Below are 17,895 nucleotides of genomic sequence, written 5' to 3'. Positions count from 1 at the left end.
CAGTAGCAATTTTTGCCATACATGCTGACTTTGAAGTGTGATTACTTTATGATTGCTATTCTTTGTCAAACTACTTTCAAGAAGCTTTTTAATTTTACCCTGATTTTTTTGGTCTTCAACCCAAACAACAAACAAAACAATGTCATATTGCCCACTGCCTGAAAATGTTTGCTGACTCTTGCTATGAAATTATTTTATCTACCTTTTCTGGTGGATTGTGATTCATCACTCATAAAATTTAGATACTAGCTACATTCCTGATTTGTTTTTTTAATGGTTGTAAGGGCCCTTAATCCTCAGAATCGTATTATAGGCAGAATGTTGAACTGGTCTTCTCTTTTAAACAAGTTTTATTAATTTTACATCCAAATATTTATGAAGTAATGTGGTGACTGGATAGTCAAAAGTCCAATAAAAAAATCTTTTTGTACATAGCTCAGGGTACCTCAACAAAAATTCCCTCTCCAATTCCCTGTCACAATATCAAAATCAAATTAATACATTTCTGGTTGTGACACAGTCAATTAGAGCAATTATCAATACATTTTCACATATACTTATCCACGTCCTGTTTTTAAGTTTTATCTAATTTCAATACAGTGCTCCAAATTAGCCTATAGTATCTAAAAAACTTAACTTTCGGGTAACCCACATTTCCCCTATTTCATTATATAGTAATTATCATATCTGAAATACGTAGATTGCTCATTTAAGTGGATTCTTGTTTTATTTCAAAAAAACATATTCTATTTGTCATCTTTGTAATTCATCAATGATTAACAAAGTATCTTTTGTTGTGTCATTCCAAGTTCTATAATATAATTCAAAGTTATGTTCTAGTAGCTAATTTTCATTCCCTTAGAAATCTAGGTCCTAAATATAAAATCAGTTTATATCTTTTAACAGTTCCCCTTGGCCCATTAAAAGAGATTTTAAGCTTTATTATTACAAATCCCAACATTAAGAAAAAACCCATTTTTTAAATCTAACTCTAGCTTTCTTTTTGTGCCAGGCAGGCTTCCATATCATTGCCTTTAACTTATCAAATGTGTCTCCCTTTCTTCCTACATTGTTTGAATCCAGGGGGACCATCCAGTTGTCATTTTTTCAAAGAGAGAGCAACCCCTTTATAGTCATTGAATTGTCACTCTAATAGATCAAATCTCCATTTTCGTCTTTATCGGCCCTCCTCATAGTTTATTTGCTGAAGCTACTGCTTCAGCAAATTGTGGATTTGGGATGAATTGGAAGGATAAGGAATAGAAGTATAAGCGATGTCTTCATTTGTTCATAAAATTGTTTACTAATTGTTAAATATAAGATTATAGCATTGTTACCATCTTTTAAATGTGTTTTCATTTTTCTTGTTTCAATGACTGTGCTACTCAAATTGTGAAGTTGTTTTTCCCTCATATAGTACCTTTAAATGATTTTTATTAATACAGAATCCAAATGCAAATGTGAGTCCTTCATGTACTCATGTAACTTTTTTCCCCTTTCTTATCTTTTCTTAATCTCCAGGACAGAGTTTGGGATATGGATTTGTGAATTACATTGACCCTAAGGATGCTGAAAAGGCAATTAATACTCTGAATGGATTGAGACTTCAAACCAAAACTATAAAAGTATGTAAACCCTTGAGAGTAAAATTAATGCTAGAATAAAATAGCTTGAGTAACCTGTCCTATGTATTTCCAGAAACTATATATTTTGGGAACTAATTATAATTTGTTCACAAGGTATTGCCTTTGTTTGCTGCAGCTTACACAGATAGTTTGCATCTATTTGTAATCATATCAAAAGAAAATCCCAGTATGTTATCAAGTTATGTGATACTGTATTAATATTAACGATAATATAAAATACAAAGCACTATATTTAAGACTTTCCTGATAAATGTTCCCAGCAGCTGAATTTTCCTTCTTTGAATTCCCTTGTGCACTGTCTCATGATTTTCATAGACAGAAGAGTTCCAAATAAATTCATTTTTTGCCTTGCCTGAGGGCTGCAGGAGGCATGGCTGATTATGTCTTTGGAACAGTCATTGAAATTTGCTTGTTGCAGTGAGAGAGGTTTGGAGGTGACTAATGGGGTGGTTGGGGAAACTTCTAGCCTATGAGCCACAATTGTTCTCTTCTTTCCTAAAATAATACATTGATTTTCTTGTCATTTGAGATACACTGTGGATTTTAAACGAAAAAAGGTATGGGGAAAGTTAGATCATCTTCTCATTGGTATCTGAAATCACAGCTGGCTATATCCTCCCTTCTTCTGGGTTATTAAATCTGGATTTTGGAGTCCTTGCTTTTTTGCAAGCCAATATTTTTAGTCATCACCTTTCCTATCTGGGGCTAATGGAGATTGGAATCTAGCATGAGGGCCAAGTCACCATCAAGTCACAGAGAAAGCATGTAATGTAGAATTGTTGAAATAACATTTTACTCATGTTTCTCAACCAGTGAAATTCCATAATCAAAAGGCATTTCTCCTCCTCCCCCTCGACTTACGACAACAATTGAGCCCAAAATTTCTCTTGCTAAGCAAAACACTTGTTAAATGAATTTTGCCCTATTTTACGACCTTTCTTGTCACAGTTTTTAAGTGGATCACTGCAGTTGCTAAGTTAGTAACACGGTTGTTAAGTGAATCTGACTTCCCATTACTTTTGCTTGTCAGAAGGTTGCAAAGGGGGATCACATGACCTTGGGACACTGCAACAATCATGAGTCGGTTGCCAAGTGTGAATTTTGATGACAGGACTATGGGAATGCTGCAGTGGTGAAAAACTGTCATAAGTTACTTTTTTCAGTGATGTTGTAACTTTGAACGATCGCTAAATGAAATACCTGTGCTGCATTTTCTCAGGGCCAGGTTGTGGGGGTACATGTGGTAGTCGAACTTATGTAAGGAGTGTGTGTGTGTGTGTGTGTGTGTGTGTGTGTGTGTGTGTGTGTAACCCTATCTCTATCTCCCAAACAGTAAATTCCAGGGAAGAAAGAAATGGCTCTGGCCAAAATCTTGAACTGATTTCTTGCAGTCAACTTTTAAAATTAGTCTAAGGACCATAAATTATCCATTCCTGCCTTAATCTATAAAGCATGTTAGTTTTCTATAGGAGTAAGGCTGGTCAGATAATTCTTTTTGAAGTTTTATTTATGTAATATTTTAGAACTGACCACCATTACTGTTTATGTAACATTATTACCTATCAGAATAACATAGTTATTTTTCATCAAATTAATTAAGTAGGTTTTCTTCCCACTTCCTGGTATTTAAAAGGTATAAATGCATTATCGTGAAGGAGTGAGTAAGAGGAATTTGAAAAGTTCATCCCACTCTCTCTTGTTGGGTTTTCATTGCAACTATTTTCCCTGTGGAAGAAGCACACAATGATTAGAGTTAAACAGTTAGTTGCCTCTTTGGGAGTTCATTCTCTAAAATGTGGGTTTTATTTTAAGGAAAGTTAAATATATTGACAAACCCAACACATGCCTAAAAACCCTAAAATTTCAACATGATGCAGCCTATTTTACTAGCACTTGCAACAACAATTCTTTCAAAATGAATATACCAATTTCATATCCCGTTGAACAGACTTCTGTGTTTATTATAAATTTTTAAATGCGTCCCTTCTTCAGTGAGTAAAATGCTTAATATAGAACTATCGCTAGGAACTATCGCTAGGAACGATAAGACAGCTTTGCAAGAAAATAATACTATACTCTTAATGTATATATTTGCATATGTGCATGCGTGTGCTCACATGTGCCACATAATCATAGGTAGATGAGTTTTTAATGGCAATTTTTTTATTAGTGAATGTGTCAAGAGAACTGTAAAATATGTATGTATTGTATAAAACCCCTTTAGAATATCTGAAGGAAATGAAGTGTGAAGGTGAGGAAGAAGCACCTTCAGATCCTTTGTGTTTTGTTCTTTCCATATCATAGAAAATTGATCCTAGCAAGTGGCAAAATGAGATCCTATTTGGAAGTTTAATTAAAGTGAGTGAATTTTATTGATGCTATCAATCAGCAGAGATTGAGTGAAAGGGCTTGGTGCCAAATCATTTAGTGCTCTTGACAGGGTAATTAAATACCACAGAACTGTACTCAAGATAAAGTGAAGAGCCTTTTGCAGATGTGATTCTTTTGTTGGGACAAAAGGATGGGGTTTCCCCTTCCTAAACAGTGTATAGGAAGACTTTAAAAATGGCCGCTTGTTACTTATTTTTTATATACAAATTGCTTGATTTTTGTCAGCTTGCATTTTTGAAGTGTTTGCATAAATACTAGTATAAAAATATTTTTTTAAATAAAAAGATTTTCAGAATGCAGGGTAAGTTAAAATTTGGGTGTTTTTTTTAGCTACCCCTATGTTAAACTCAAGCTTTTTGAAAAATATAGCAATACTAAACCTCACCAGTCCAAACTCCAAAAATGCATAATTTTTAAGAACATTCATTACAGGAATAGGTAGGAGTGTTAAGTATTGTCTGCTTCTGATTTTCCTAGTCAACCTGATTGTTGAATATTCTGTCGTTATATGAGGCTTACAGAGAATGCTAGAGTTGTCAGATTTAGCAAATCGGAGTTTGTTGGAATAGGCCAGTGCAAATAAATCAGACATAGGAAAACAAAATCTGATGAACAGAACAGCAGATTATCTGATGAACAGAACAGCAGGAATTGGAATCTTGAATGCCTTTGAGTGACTGAAGCTTTTACCGAACAGGGCTATAGAAATGTATAGGTCCAGTAATGCATTAAAGTCAGTTGAAGACTTTATGTAGGTAGCCATGCTACACAATGTGATTTACATTCTTTTCAAAAGCTGTCTTAACTGTGAAAGGTGCGTTGTCTGATTAGTCAGACCTATCTGTTTAAGGAACAGTAAGTCTACATCAGGCATGTCAAACTGCTGGCCCATGGGCCGGATGTGTCACGCTGAAACCGCGCCCACCCCATTGCTGGTCCTGTTATGTCGTGTAATGTCATGTGACGTCACGAGTTTGACATGCCTGGTGTACATCTGGCCTGGAGATCTTGAATGTGAGATCAATAGTTTTTCCCCAAGAAAAGCAAGGGCGGGTAACTGGAGACTATGATAACTATTCTATGGAGTGTGATTCTAACTAGTTCATTAGAATCTAAAACCACCTTACTTACGTTGTACAATTAAAATAACCACAGTGCATTGTCCAACAAATCTGCGTGGCATTGAATTTATGGAATGCTAAGGTAGGAAATGTATTGAATGCATGCTTCAAATGCCCTTGCAAAGAATGGTGAACTCTGCAAATAAAATGCACATTTTAGCGTTCTTTTTTATGTTAAGACTACTAGGTACTCATCAAAAATTCAGAAACATTTGCACCACAGAACCTGGTAGTGCATGATGATTCACCCCATAAATCATTTAATTCATATTTAGTTTTCATTGTTCAAACCAGCAACTTGAAATGTCAGAACAGAAAATATTTGCTGAACCCCGTGTGGCTGGCAGGGGCGGGACAATAGCTTTGTTATTGTTGCAGGTAACTCAGCATTCTCTGTTTCTTGTTATAAAAGTTCTGAGTCATCTGTTTGTATGCTTGAATTGCTGCAAATTATTATTTTGATCCCAACCTGGCAAGGCTGTGTAAGTTGGCTGAGATATTGGTACCAATTGAGACATTGGCATGAGGTTTGTTGGGATATCATTGCCAAGTAAATGTTTTTTCAGCCTTATTTCAGGGTGAATAATGATGAATACTTTCTTTGCTGATTGTGTTTTTTTTAAGCAAGACACTAGAAGATTATAGCAGTGGTATAACCGAAGAACAATAATCATTTTATTTAAATAAGGAAAAAAACACCATCAAATGCATACCTTGAACCATTGGTGATGCTTAATTAATTTATCTAAAAGACCAAATCCTCCCATGATCCTCTTCAGAAAAAAATAGTAACTCCATGTACTATGGACTGGACTGATAACCATCCACTATGATCATTTGCCAGAGAACAATTTGTGTGTTTGCCTATTTTGTATCATCTTAGCAAGGCACAAACATAAGTGCTTATACAGTAACATTAATCACTTACGTTAAATTCTTGCATAGTTCCACTTAACTATAGATCCTGAAAATAAAAGTAAGAAAATATTTTTTATGTTTTCCAATTGCAAAAAAGACGGTTACTACAAACACAAAGGCTTCCATGGTCCAGAGCAAAACAAAGATACAAAGAGGATTTTTATGGATTCTTATATTTCTTATATACTTCTAACATGTCTTCCTTTTAAGAATCATTTTATTCAACCACCTTCTCCCATCAGCTTACTTCAAGAAGCACGCTCTGATAAAAACTAAATGCAAAGACCCGTCTCCCCCCCCTCCCGGGATAGTAATAGAAATAGGTACTCTAGTTCAGAGGTCCCCACCGGTTTTGTGGAAAGAGGTTTTTCCGCAGACCGGAGAGTGCATGGTTTTGCGTGCAACCTGCATTCCGTGGATGAGGCTTGTTTGTGCGGATCGGTTGCTGGCATGCCCAGTACCAGTCCACAGAGCAGGGGTTGATTTTTGTCTCGTTCAAAAAGAGATCCCAACAAGTAGTATGGGTATAACCAGTCCAGAAAAGCAGGTGATTTCAGTAGGCGGCATACAGAAGTAGCACCATGAACAAATTTAACAATACTATGTGCATTTGTATACATTTAAAATATCATATATTTTATATGCAGCCCAAGATAATGGCCCCTTTACTCAGTGCAGCCCAGGCAGCCAAAAGGTTGGACATGCCTGCTGTAATGTGTACTAACAGGAAGGAAGTTGCAAGTAATTTGACATGGAAAAGAAGGCTTCTTGTCTCCTCTTCATGCCAGCAAGGAAAGGGAACAAGTAGATAAGGGTTAAGGAAGGTAGCCATATTCTTAATGCCATTGCTTAGCACCGTGTTCAAATCCATTTTCATTTGCACATTTTATTATTAAGAATTTGATTCTGTCACTAATAAGTAGATTATATTGTTAGTGCTAACAAAAATATTCTAATCTAATAACTAATCCGTTGCTGATAGATAAACATGTTTTGCCAGTAAATCTTTATGGAAAGATATCAGTTAAACTTCACAAAAATAATTTGGTTTGTGCTATAACTAGATAAAATCTTTATATTATACAACTAAGTGCCTATAGGTCTTTTAATTTCAGAGCACTTGCATGCAGTTGTAAAAAGAGCAAGGGATTTAAAATCCCTTTTCTCTGTCATTTCCCAGAAGCTCTAATTAATCTAAAGGTAAAAGGTAAAGGTTCCCCCGCACATGCGTGCTAGTCGTTTCCGACTCTAGGGGCCGGTGCTCATCTCCGTTTCAAAGCCGAAGAGCCAGCGCTTGTCTGAGGACATCTCCGTGGTCATGTGGCCGGCATGACTAGACGCCAAAGGCGCACGGAACGCTGTTACCTTCCCACCGGAGTGGTCCCTATTTTTCTACTTGCCTTTTTACGTGCTTTCGAACTGCTAGGTTGGCAGAAGCTGGGACGAGTAACAGGCGCTCGCTCTGTTACGCGGCACTCGGGATTCGACCCGCCATACTGCCGACCTTCTGATCGACAAGCTCAGCGTCCTAACCCACTGAGCCACCGCGTCCCTTTAATTAATCTAGAAAAGGGTAAATAATGATATCATTCTTTTGTTGGTAGCAGCTTACACGTGTGGAGTTGATACCAAGGAACTGTGAGGGAAGAAATAAGCATACTTTGATATAATTTTTCCAGTCAGATTGCCTACCCATATAGTTGCTGGGGAATTTGTAGAATTTCAGGATATTGTGTTCACATGCTTACTACTTTTATGTCCTGAGGAAAAAGAGATTCAAAAATGGATCTGTTTTTTTCCCCCTGCATTGAGGAGTTGATCAAAATTTCTGTACCATATTTCCATATCTTCAGTTCGTTCAGTGTACAACACATTCTTGGTTTTTTTACATAACATTTTTTTTATTTCAAAAGAACTGAAGTGGTGTGCTGCACAAAAAAATACCATATTAACTGAACACCTATTAAAATTAGGTTAATAGACATAGTCCTGGAGATCTCTCATTCTGCTCCAGATAACCAGAGTAGATAGATAACTGCTCATTGAACTAAGTTTAGTAATGCCCACAAAGCAGTGACTTTTCTTTTTGCTAGATTTTGGCAACACATAAAAATTGATCTTGCTGCTTACAAAATGTCTTTAATTGTTCCAATTACACCAAACTGTAAGTCTCTACCTTGCTACTAAGTTGTAGAAGAATACATAGAAGGATGTGGTGGTGCAATTGCACATGTGTGAATCCTTTTTTTCAAGATTTGTTTTGGCAGTAGGCACATATTGAATTATGTGAACTTGTGGGTGTGTAGCTGTTATGGAGTGTGGGAGAGATGTCCTTTCTTAGAATGGTTGTCATGCGTAGTCACCAAATTAAAAAAAAGTAAGGAGGCAGTATGGAACTTAAGAGAAGCTATGGGAGAGTCCTCAATCGCCCTTAGGCTTGCACAGTGTTGCAGATTTTTAAGCAGCCTTATCTTAGACTTGAAGGTACTGAAAGATTACACAAAGAGCGGCTTTAAGTCCTCACCATCTTACAAAACACATGCTTTTTGTAGGATTTTTAATTAAAGCAGCTAGTTGGTATGCTTGTTTGCTGAAGAAGTTTGGGAATTGTGAATTTGGCTTTTCAGTTATGCTAAATCTTACTTAGTTGCTTTTCCCCCCGATGATTTCATGCTTCAGGTAGAGCCGTAGATTCTTTCACTATGACTGTTGAATGCTTGTCTTCTACCCATCAACCCAGCAGCTTGTCTGCTTTTAGATGCAGGTCTTTTGCCTTTCAAAAGACTGGTAAACCTGTATTCCGAATAGCCTTAGCACAGGGGTCCCCAACCCCCAGTCCATGGACCAGTACCGGGCCGTGGCATGCCACAACCAGGCCACACAAAAAAGCAAAGCCCCTTCCACAAGATGCAGGCAGCACACAATACCACACACACCCCAGTCGCGGAAAAACCTCTTTCCACGGAACCGGTCCCTCGTGCCCAAAATGTTGGGGAACTCTGCCTTAGCAGACTTACTAAGATGGAGAATATTACACTGGCAGCTTATCTTTGGGCGAAATTTAAAATTGGTAAAGCCTATATCCCAAGTTCTTGTTCACGTTTACCCAAGCTCACAACTCAAGTAAATGAACAGAAATTTTGCTTGGATGAAGCTAAGCAATTGTTGCTTTGTCTAATCTCTAGGCTTAATACTATTAATTATGAATAGGTATTGATGCCATAATTGCTATATTTTGGGGAAATGTTTCCAATTTAGCAACCAAACCAATTCAAAAGTAAGAGTATGCATGAAGGCAGAGTTTTCCAACTTTGACCTTGGGAATTACACCGTGGCTGTTGTGTCCCAAGGGTGCTTTTCAAAAGGCACTGGATTTAGTTCTCTTTTTCCTTGAAAATGTTTTGCTTCTCATCAAAAAAGTTTCTTCAGTTCTGATAACCATGACCTGCATGGTTGAGAATCTCCATAAACATGGCTGGTGTGTGTATGAAACTTAAGTCTTCATATTTGGTTTAAAACAAACTCAAATCTATATCCAATTATCCTTATTCTCATGAATGAAGGCGAATATATGTGTCCCAGGATAATGTTGCAGGATCTAATCTGGGTTGGTCCCAAGGACTAGAGATTTAGTCTTCCGAGCTTTCAGACTCGTGCTGGACCCATCTTCTGTTGTTCTGTGTGTGGTATGAGCCTTGGTGGAGCAGTGGGCTAATGCCTCCTTAAGTAACACCAGCTGCCTGCAATTAGTGCAGGTTCGCATCCCACCAGGCTCAAGGTTGACTCAGCCTTCCATCCTTCCGAGGTAGGTAAAATGAGGACCCAGATTGTTGGGGGCAATTAAGCTGACTTTGTAATAATGCCGCTTGGGGGGGTGAAAGCCCTAATAAGCAGGCATATACATAGAATGAAGGCTACTGCTAAGCTTGTAAGCCGCCCTGAGTCTTCGGAGAAGGGCGGGATATAAATGGAATTAAAATAAATAAATAAAAATAAATTTACACCCCAGTCAACATTTAAAAAGCGACTTACAACAGGCACTGGTGGCCAGCCCAGATTAGATCCTGCAGCATTGTCCTCCAGCACAAGCTTATAAGACAAAAAAACCTGGTCTCGGTGACCAACCCAGACTGGATCCTATCCTTATTCTAACATAGATTCTTTTTTAAATAAATAGTAATGTGGATTCTCCCCCCCCCCCCAAAAAAAAGTTGAACAGGACGTTTTCCAGTCAATTAAACGTATTGGTGTGAATCCATACAGTTTTTAGTTTTCATTGAAAACTTTCTGATCAATAGCATATTGGTTAATCCAAAAAGAAATCGAAACTGCCAAACAGAATGTTGTTTTAGTAACTGAAATTTATTTATGCAGTGGCATTAGTCTTACTTCACAAAATGTACTCAGATTTTGTGTAGTGAAATGTGCAAAGGCGATTACATCTTATTGGAGGATGTATATTTTTCAAATAGAAACAATTTATGATTATGTGTAAATGTGTTTTCAAACAAACAAAATTATGAAAACCAATTTTTAAAATAAGACGTTAAATTGGCAATTCTGAAACGATGACACGATTTTGAACTTTTAAATATCATTAAATTATAAATTGTTCTGTTTCTTGGATGCTATGCAACCTGCATATAATGGAATATATTTCTTTCAAAAACAGATATTGATTAGTTAGAATGGAAGACAACATATTGAAATGCAGGACTGAGGCAGGGACACCCATAAAACTGTAATTTGGCTATCCAGAGCTCAGCTGTTCCCTTTTTCTCCTACCCCAAACTTCAAAAGCAACATTTTTTTATAGAAAAGATGTTCTCAAAAATATGTTGTTTTTTACTTATATCTTTTTCCTATGCACTTAGAGCAGATTTATTATTGATTTTTATCACTTCCTGTGAATAGTGTCGTGACTCTCCCAAGGCTATGAGTAAACAGACCTAAGCAATTTCAGCATAGTCAGTTTTGAGATAGATAAGACTGGTTGATATTTTAAGAATTAATTGAATTCACACTGGATCATTATGGTGCACAGTTTGCACTTTTCTCTGTTAGGCACAATTTCTGCAAATGCTATTTTCATGGGTATACGGATTTCTGTACTGACCATCCCCAATTCATTTTTTTCCATTTCTAAATGTTGAAATTTCAAAAATGTATACATTTTTGGTAAATAGATTTCAGTTCATAATTAAGTCTAAAAATGTAAAATAAAAATAGCACCAGCAATAGCACTTAGACTAATATTCCACTTCACAGTGCTTTACAGCCCTCTCTGAGAGGTTTGCAGTCAGCATATTACCCCCAACAATCTGGCTCCTCATTTTATCGACCTTGGAAGGATGGAAGGCTGAGTCAGCCTTCAGCCAGTGAGGATTGAACTGCTAGCAGTCAGCAGAGTTAGCCTGTAATACTGCATTCTAACCACTGGGCCACCCTAGGTACAGAATTCACACAGAATGAATTTCCAAATGAAATTTGTACAATTTCTACCTGCTTCCTATTAGGGCTACTTATACTCAAGAGACAGGCTGCTATTTTGATCGGTGTTCTTTGAAATACTTTTGTATTTGGGGCTCTTATTCACTTTGGCATCTCTGACTTAAGAGTCCCAGAATATCTTTTTGAGTGAGTGAAAAGTGTTTGTGCACCGGAGCTCCAAAGTGCCAATTTGCTTGGGAAATAATTAGCTGGCATTGGGCCAAGCAATTTTGCAAGGCAAATAAATGTTCTTTAGACAATTTAGTGTGTCTTAACGAATCACGTAAGAGTATTGTATAACATTGTAAATGAAATTTTAATGAAGTAAGACTTTTTTAAGACAATGTAAGGAGTTCCAGGCCATACTTCTAAATTAAAATTAGGGTTTCAGTGAAAAGGATTGTGTATTTCAATTGGATTAAAATAACTGAAAGGATACCTTATCAAATCTCAGCGATAAAAATCTCAAAGGACTTCTAAAAGTCAGTGCAACTCCTTATTTGCAAAGCAGTACGTTTAAAAATGTTAATCTGACCTAACCAAGAAAAATGTGCGATAAAACAGTTTTATATATTTGCTTATGTTTATTGTTTATCATAACCATTGTGCTGTAACATTGATGATTAGTTACTGCACCTTTTCACGAGCTGGCACTAATTTCAAAAAGTTTAGGTTACACTTTCTTACCGGTAACTTTTAAAAAATGCATTCTAAACTGTGTGAAATAACATCTCTAAATAAAGTCACTCTTTTTTAATAATAACTATAGAACATTTTACGCAGTTGCTAACATGGGGTAGCACTTATTTATATTTTTGCATTTGTCATACATACATGTAATTTTCCTGCCAACGTTCTCTAATATAATAACTGAAAAGCACAAATAAGGGGGCAGGGGACTAAAGCTTTCCTGAAATATGTTTATACTTCAGTTCTCAGCTTACAACAGAAAATATTTTTGGCTTCCTGAGCTTCACTCATAACAAGACAGAAATTAATAATGTCTTAATAGTAGTTTTATCAGTAGGGTGTCCAATGTATAACTAGTGAAATCAATTCACATAACTTCATTTCTGGGAAAAAAAATTTAAAAATCCTAATAGTAATAGTAATTATTATTATTATTATTATTATTATTATTATTATTAATTATTAATTATTAATTATTATTATTATTTTATTTGTATACCACCCTTCTCCCGAAGGACTCAGGGCGGTGAACAGGGCAATACATGTTAAAAGACAAGAATACAAAAATTAAAAGAGATTAAACAAGATGCCCAAAAACTATAACAATAAGTTAAAATACATAAAAAGCAATAAAACCCAAACCCATCACCCATCAGGCCAGGCTGGCTTGTTCAAACAGGTAGGTCTTTAGATCGCGCCGGAAGGAGCGAAGGTCGGGTGCCGGACCGAGGTCGGAAACAAGAAATAAAGATGCCTTAATTATTCCTTGCCAGTAAAAAAAAAAAATTGCTATTTGTTGGTAATTGGCAATTATGAGGAAAAAACCAGCTGGCTGGTGTGGTGTTTTGTTTTTTGTTTTTTTTTTCCTGGCAAGCAAGGAATAAGACGTTTATGGCATAGGAGCGGTTGCAATGACATCACTACCCCAGCCTTGCTTAGTAGCAGCATCAGAACACCAGCAGGTAAAGGAAGGGGTTATGCAATGCAGTTATGGTGGGATGAATCTGACAGCATGGCACATGACAAGAGAAAGTGAAATATTACCATATGCTGCACTGCTTCCCTTTCTCTCCATTTTTTGTCCCTTAAAAAAAAAAAGAAAATAGCTCTTAAGACTTTTTAACAGGTGGATAAAATCTAAGGCAACAGGTAGCAAACAGGGAAAAAGTAAAAGCAAAAAATGTGAGAAAAGAAAAGGTTAAATAAATAGAAAACAAAGAAAAGGGTTTAAAGAGGTAACTTCCAGTATTCTACACAGCAGTTATAAATACAAATACATTTTAACCTCTCTTGTTAAAATTACCTTATATTATTCTTTCCACAGTCTATCTTATCTAATTGCCAAAACCCTAAGTCAGAGGTTTTGTTTTTTTCATTTTTATGCAAGAAGTCCATAAGAGGTTTCCATTCGCCAATAGATGTAGATAATCTCTACATAAAAATGTAGATTTTTTCTCTAATCAAATAACTTAATTTACCCTTTTCAGCAAAACCTGTCAACTTCACCAACTATTCCTCCTTAGTGGCTGGATCACATGTTGAAATAGTCTTCCATAGCTTTTTTTTTCTAACTGCTTGTCCATTAATCATAAAGTTCTGCCTTCAACTGAATATTAATATTTAAAATTCTGTGTATCAAAGTATATATATGGGGATCCAAAAATGTTCAGCTTTTTATCTATTCATCAAGCATGATAAAATGTCCCTTGACGTTGTTCATATTGCCAATATACATTTGAAGAGCATTTATACATTCTAAATCAGGGGTGTTAAACTGCCAGCCCAGATGCATCATGCCGAAACTGCCCACCCCATTGCCGGCAATGGGAAAAAAAGCTGCGATATGTCACGTGACGTTGCAAGTTTGACATCCCTGTTCTAGATGATATAATCGTGAATATTTGTTATCAGTTCTTTTTAGCCCTTTCTGCTGCCATTACCAAGTCCAAGGGTTGTATTTGTCTTCTCGCTTCCTGGCTTGTAACTTTTTTTTGGTTAAAGGGTTAAAAAAAAACCTGCAGTGGCGCAGTAGGATTTGGTACCACCATTAATATGTGACTTGACAAATTTCTTGTCCACTTTTGCCTTTTTTTACTTCCCTATGATGGCAAACCTTTTAGAGACCGAGTGTCCAAACTGCAACCCAAACTCCACTTATGGGCGTGGCCAGTTGGGTGGTGTGGCTGTGGTGGTAACGGCAGACTGGGTGGGACTAAAAAGTTCAATCAATTCCAACTTCGCGAGATCTTTTTTTTCCCGCGAGAAGTTGAAATTGATTTGACTCTTTTTTTTCTTTTTTTGCTCATGGCAGCGGAGGCCTAAAGCGAAAAGGGTTTATAAAACCCAGCTGAACGCCTAGGACTGGGGCGAGGGCGCGCATGCCCACAGAGAGGGCTTTGCGGTTCGCCACCACGGCCTAGAGCAAGGGTGAGGAATCATGGTCTTTTTATGACTTGTGGACTTCAACTCCTAGAATTCCTGGCTCAGGAATTCTGGGAGTTTGAAGTCCACGAGTCATAAAAGACCCATGGTTCCCCTTCCTTGCTCTAGGGCAACTAAGAAGAACAGCCACAGAGAGTGTGCTGATCCCAGACAAATTGGGTCTCCTTGTGGTTTAATATAATCCCATTAGGTTCCTATACAAATGGCCAAGGATGTATGATCTGAAAGTAGAGTTACACATGTGTTTTTAGAAATAGGCAACCTTCTAGTCGAATTATACGGTCGTTTGCATGATCCAAGGTTTTTTGTTTTTGTTTTTCATTATGCAGGTTTCTTATGCACGGCCAAGCTCAGCTTCTATTAGAGATGCAAACTTGTACGTCAGCGGTCTGCCCAAAACTATGACTCAGAAAGAACTGGAACAGCTGTTTTCCCAATATGGACGTATTATTACTTCCCGCATTCTTGTTGACCAAGTCACTGGTAAGTAGAAACCTACTCTGCTCTGTCTTTCTCAGCCTTCAAAATATTGAACATAAAAAAGTTTATGTGGGGCAGAAAATACAATTTTCTGCTGGAATTGTTCATAAATATGCATGGATAAAAATAACTCCTGGTTTGCAGTCAGGCAAGGCTGAGTCATTTTCACCTTGAAGCTGCATATTTGAAGCCTGTTTCATGCCTTGTAATAAATTTATAGTTGCTGTAATCTCGAGCACTGAATAAAAATATTCCTTATAAAATGCTAAAAAACCAGTGTATATTTTAAAACCAAAAAAAGTAAAGCCTTGTGCTTAGCAGTTTCCTTAAACTAAGAAAATGTGAAATAGAAACTCAAAATTATTGAGGCTTTAAAACAAACCTTACAATTCACATTTTTCCATCTTAGTATAAGGCAAGATCCTGAGAAAAACAAAACACTGGATTTAAGAAAATAAGACTGAAAGGAAGATTGATTTGATACATAAATATTGAGGAGTTCATTTTTTATTAAATTCAATCTTTGTTCTCCAGTTATTGCCAACTCAGTGAATACATTGGTTTTGTTATCTTTCTGCATGTGATATGAATGAAGCAATGCAATGCACTGGGCAGATTATACTATGGAACATACTCCCTACAAGAATTTGAGTGCTTTATTTTCATAGATATTAGAAAATTTTAGGAAAATACTCATTAGGCTTGTGTATGCACTTAAATTTTAACGACCTGATTGGGTTCCTTCAAAAGTTTGAAGTAAGTTTTAAGCAAAAAAGGGTACATTTATGACTTGTTTTAATAAAATATAGAGATTTTAAAATAACACTTGGGTCCCATTTAGTGCAAAAATAGCATGCAACATTTTGTTTCCCACAGGAATGATGAAACGAATCTGCTTCTCAAAAAGCAAGGTTTTCTATTATTGTATAATTAGATTTGTATTTTAACATTTATTTTTCTTTTTGGCATTGAATTGATAGGGTTACATCAACCACTGGGATTTTTTTAAACAGCTTTTGAATTGTGAGCAAAGTACTACATGCTTCTTGCATGTATGCCTACTGGATTTTTCAAACTCTTATGCATCAAGACACTCGCTTAAATTTTCCCTTAAAACCAACCTAAGCAAAATTGATCCTACTTGCAAACCTGAATATATATCGCCAAATGTTTTTCAAATATAAAGTTATAAACAAAGGAGCTTCAAGAGTTTCTAGAGATAAAATTCAGTTTTGTTTATAATTTACAATGTATGTAACTAAAAATGATAGTTGAGAAAATTGAGCGGCACAGATAGTTTTTAAAAAAAAGGAAATTTAGATGAAAAACTAGAATTTGAAATGCAATAATTTGGAGTTCAGATTTGCAATCTGGAATTTCTGGAACATGTGAGTTAATGTGGTATTTACTGGAATTGTACCACCATGCTTTTAAGCAAACTTGCTTAAGCAAATGGAAAATTATTAAATTTGTGGAGAGTATACCTGTCAAGTATATTTTTAAATTTTAAATCGAATTTTGTTCCCACTAAAAATAGCTGTGTTCCAATGTCAGATGTTCAGGTTCAGATAAGTAGTTTTTAGTGCTTTATAAACTTGGTTGTTTTCTTGCAGATGTTTCATTAGTCAAACTAGGTAACATTGTCAGATGATGAGCACTGATGACGTTACTTAATTTGGGTAATGAAATGTCTGCAAGAAAACAACCCAACCTCAAGATCGAAGGATTCTCATTTCAACCCTGAGCTACAAATATTCTTTTCTATAGATTCAGATAAGTTGATAATGTGTGTGTGTGTGTGTGTGTGTGTGTGTATTATATATTATTATTTCTTTCTTAGTCATCACTGTTGATAGAAAGAATTGATTAATGGATCACAAGTTGCTGCAGCCAAGATTTCAGAACTATTTTATCTGAGCTTAAATGAGCTACCTCTTTAAAGACAAAACATCTCCAAAATTTTGAAGCTCTGAGGGGGGGGGGGAAATGACATTTTTAGAAAAAAAAGTTTTTGCAAAATACTTTTATACTGTAGTATTTCTCTATTAAATGTAACAGTATAAATTCTGTCAAGGAGAGAAGCAACCTAGAACTAAGGAGAAACTTCCTGACAGTTAGAACAATTAACCAGAAGTGCCTCCAGAAGTGGTGAATGCTCCAACACTGGAGGTTTTTAAGAAGAGACTGGACAGCCATTTGTCTGAAATGGTATAGGGTTTCCTGCCTTAGCAGGGGGTTGGACTAGATGACCTCCAAGGTCCCTTCCATATTATTATTATTATTATTATTATTATTATTATTATTATTATTATTATTATTATTATTATTATTATTATTATTATTATTATTATTATTATTATTCAAAACCGCTATTTGATATAATTCATAAATAAGTAGAATAATGCCTTTCAGCTATCTAATTGCACAATCCTATGCATATCCTATTGAATTCAGTGGAATTGATCCCTGGTAAATATACATAGAATTGTAGCTTCGCAAAGTATTAAAAAAAAATTTTGGCTACAATTTTGTGTGTAATGTGTGGGAATAAGTCTCATTGAACACAGCAGGAGCTTTTTGTCTAAGTCGGGAAGCCTAGGATTGCTGTGTTGGGTTTCTCGGAGGCTGTCTTCATCATAATCACTTCAAGGGAGAGATGAAAAGGTCTGTTACTAGATCAAAATGCCATCTAATAAAGGATAGTTTCCTCTGATAGC

General features: G+C 36.1%; 1 protein-coding gene across 6 annotated transcripts in view; it reads left to right on the top strand.

Annotated features, from left to right (window-relative positions):
- The window catches only part of ELAVL2 (ELAV like RNA binding protein 2), a gene marked incomplete at both ends in the record, with an annotated part of 75,965 nt that overhangs the window by 45,859 nt on the left and 12,211 nt on the right, over nt 1-17,895 (top strand). For all 6 annotated transcript variants that reach the window (XM_081316639.1, XM_081316640.1, XM_081316636.1 and 3 more), the window contains 2 exons: nt 1,522-1,625; nt 15,028-15,181. In XM_081316639.1, the coding sequence (XP_081172765.1) occupies nt 1,522-1,625; nt 15,028-15,181 (258 nt within the window). The remainder of the gene's footprint in view (nt 1-1,521; nt 1,626-15,027; nt 15,182-17,895) is intronic.

The sequence above is a fragment of the Vipera berus genome (assembly GCF_964194415.1).
Source record: "Vipera berus genome assembly, chromosome: 2".
In the NCBI taxonomy this organism is placed as follows: Eukaryota; Metazoa; Chordata; class Lepidosauria; order Squamata; family Viperidae; genus Vipera; species Vipera berus.
This window is presented reverse-complemented; position numbering and strand designations above follow the sequence as displayed.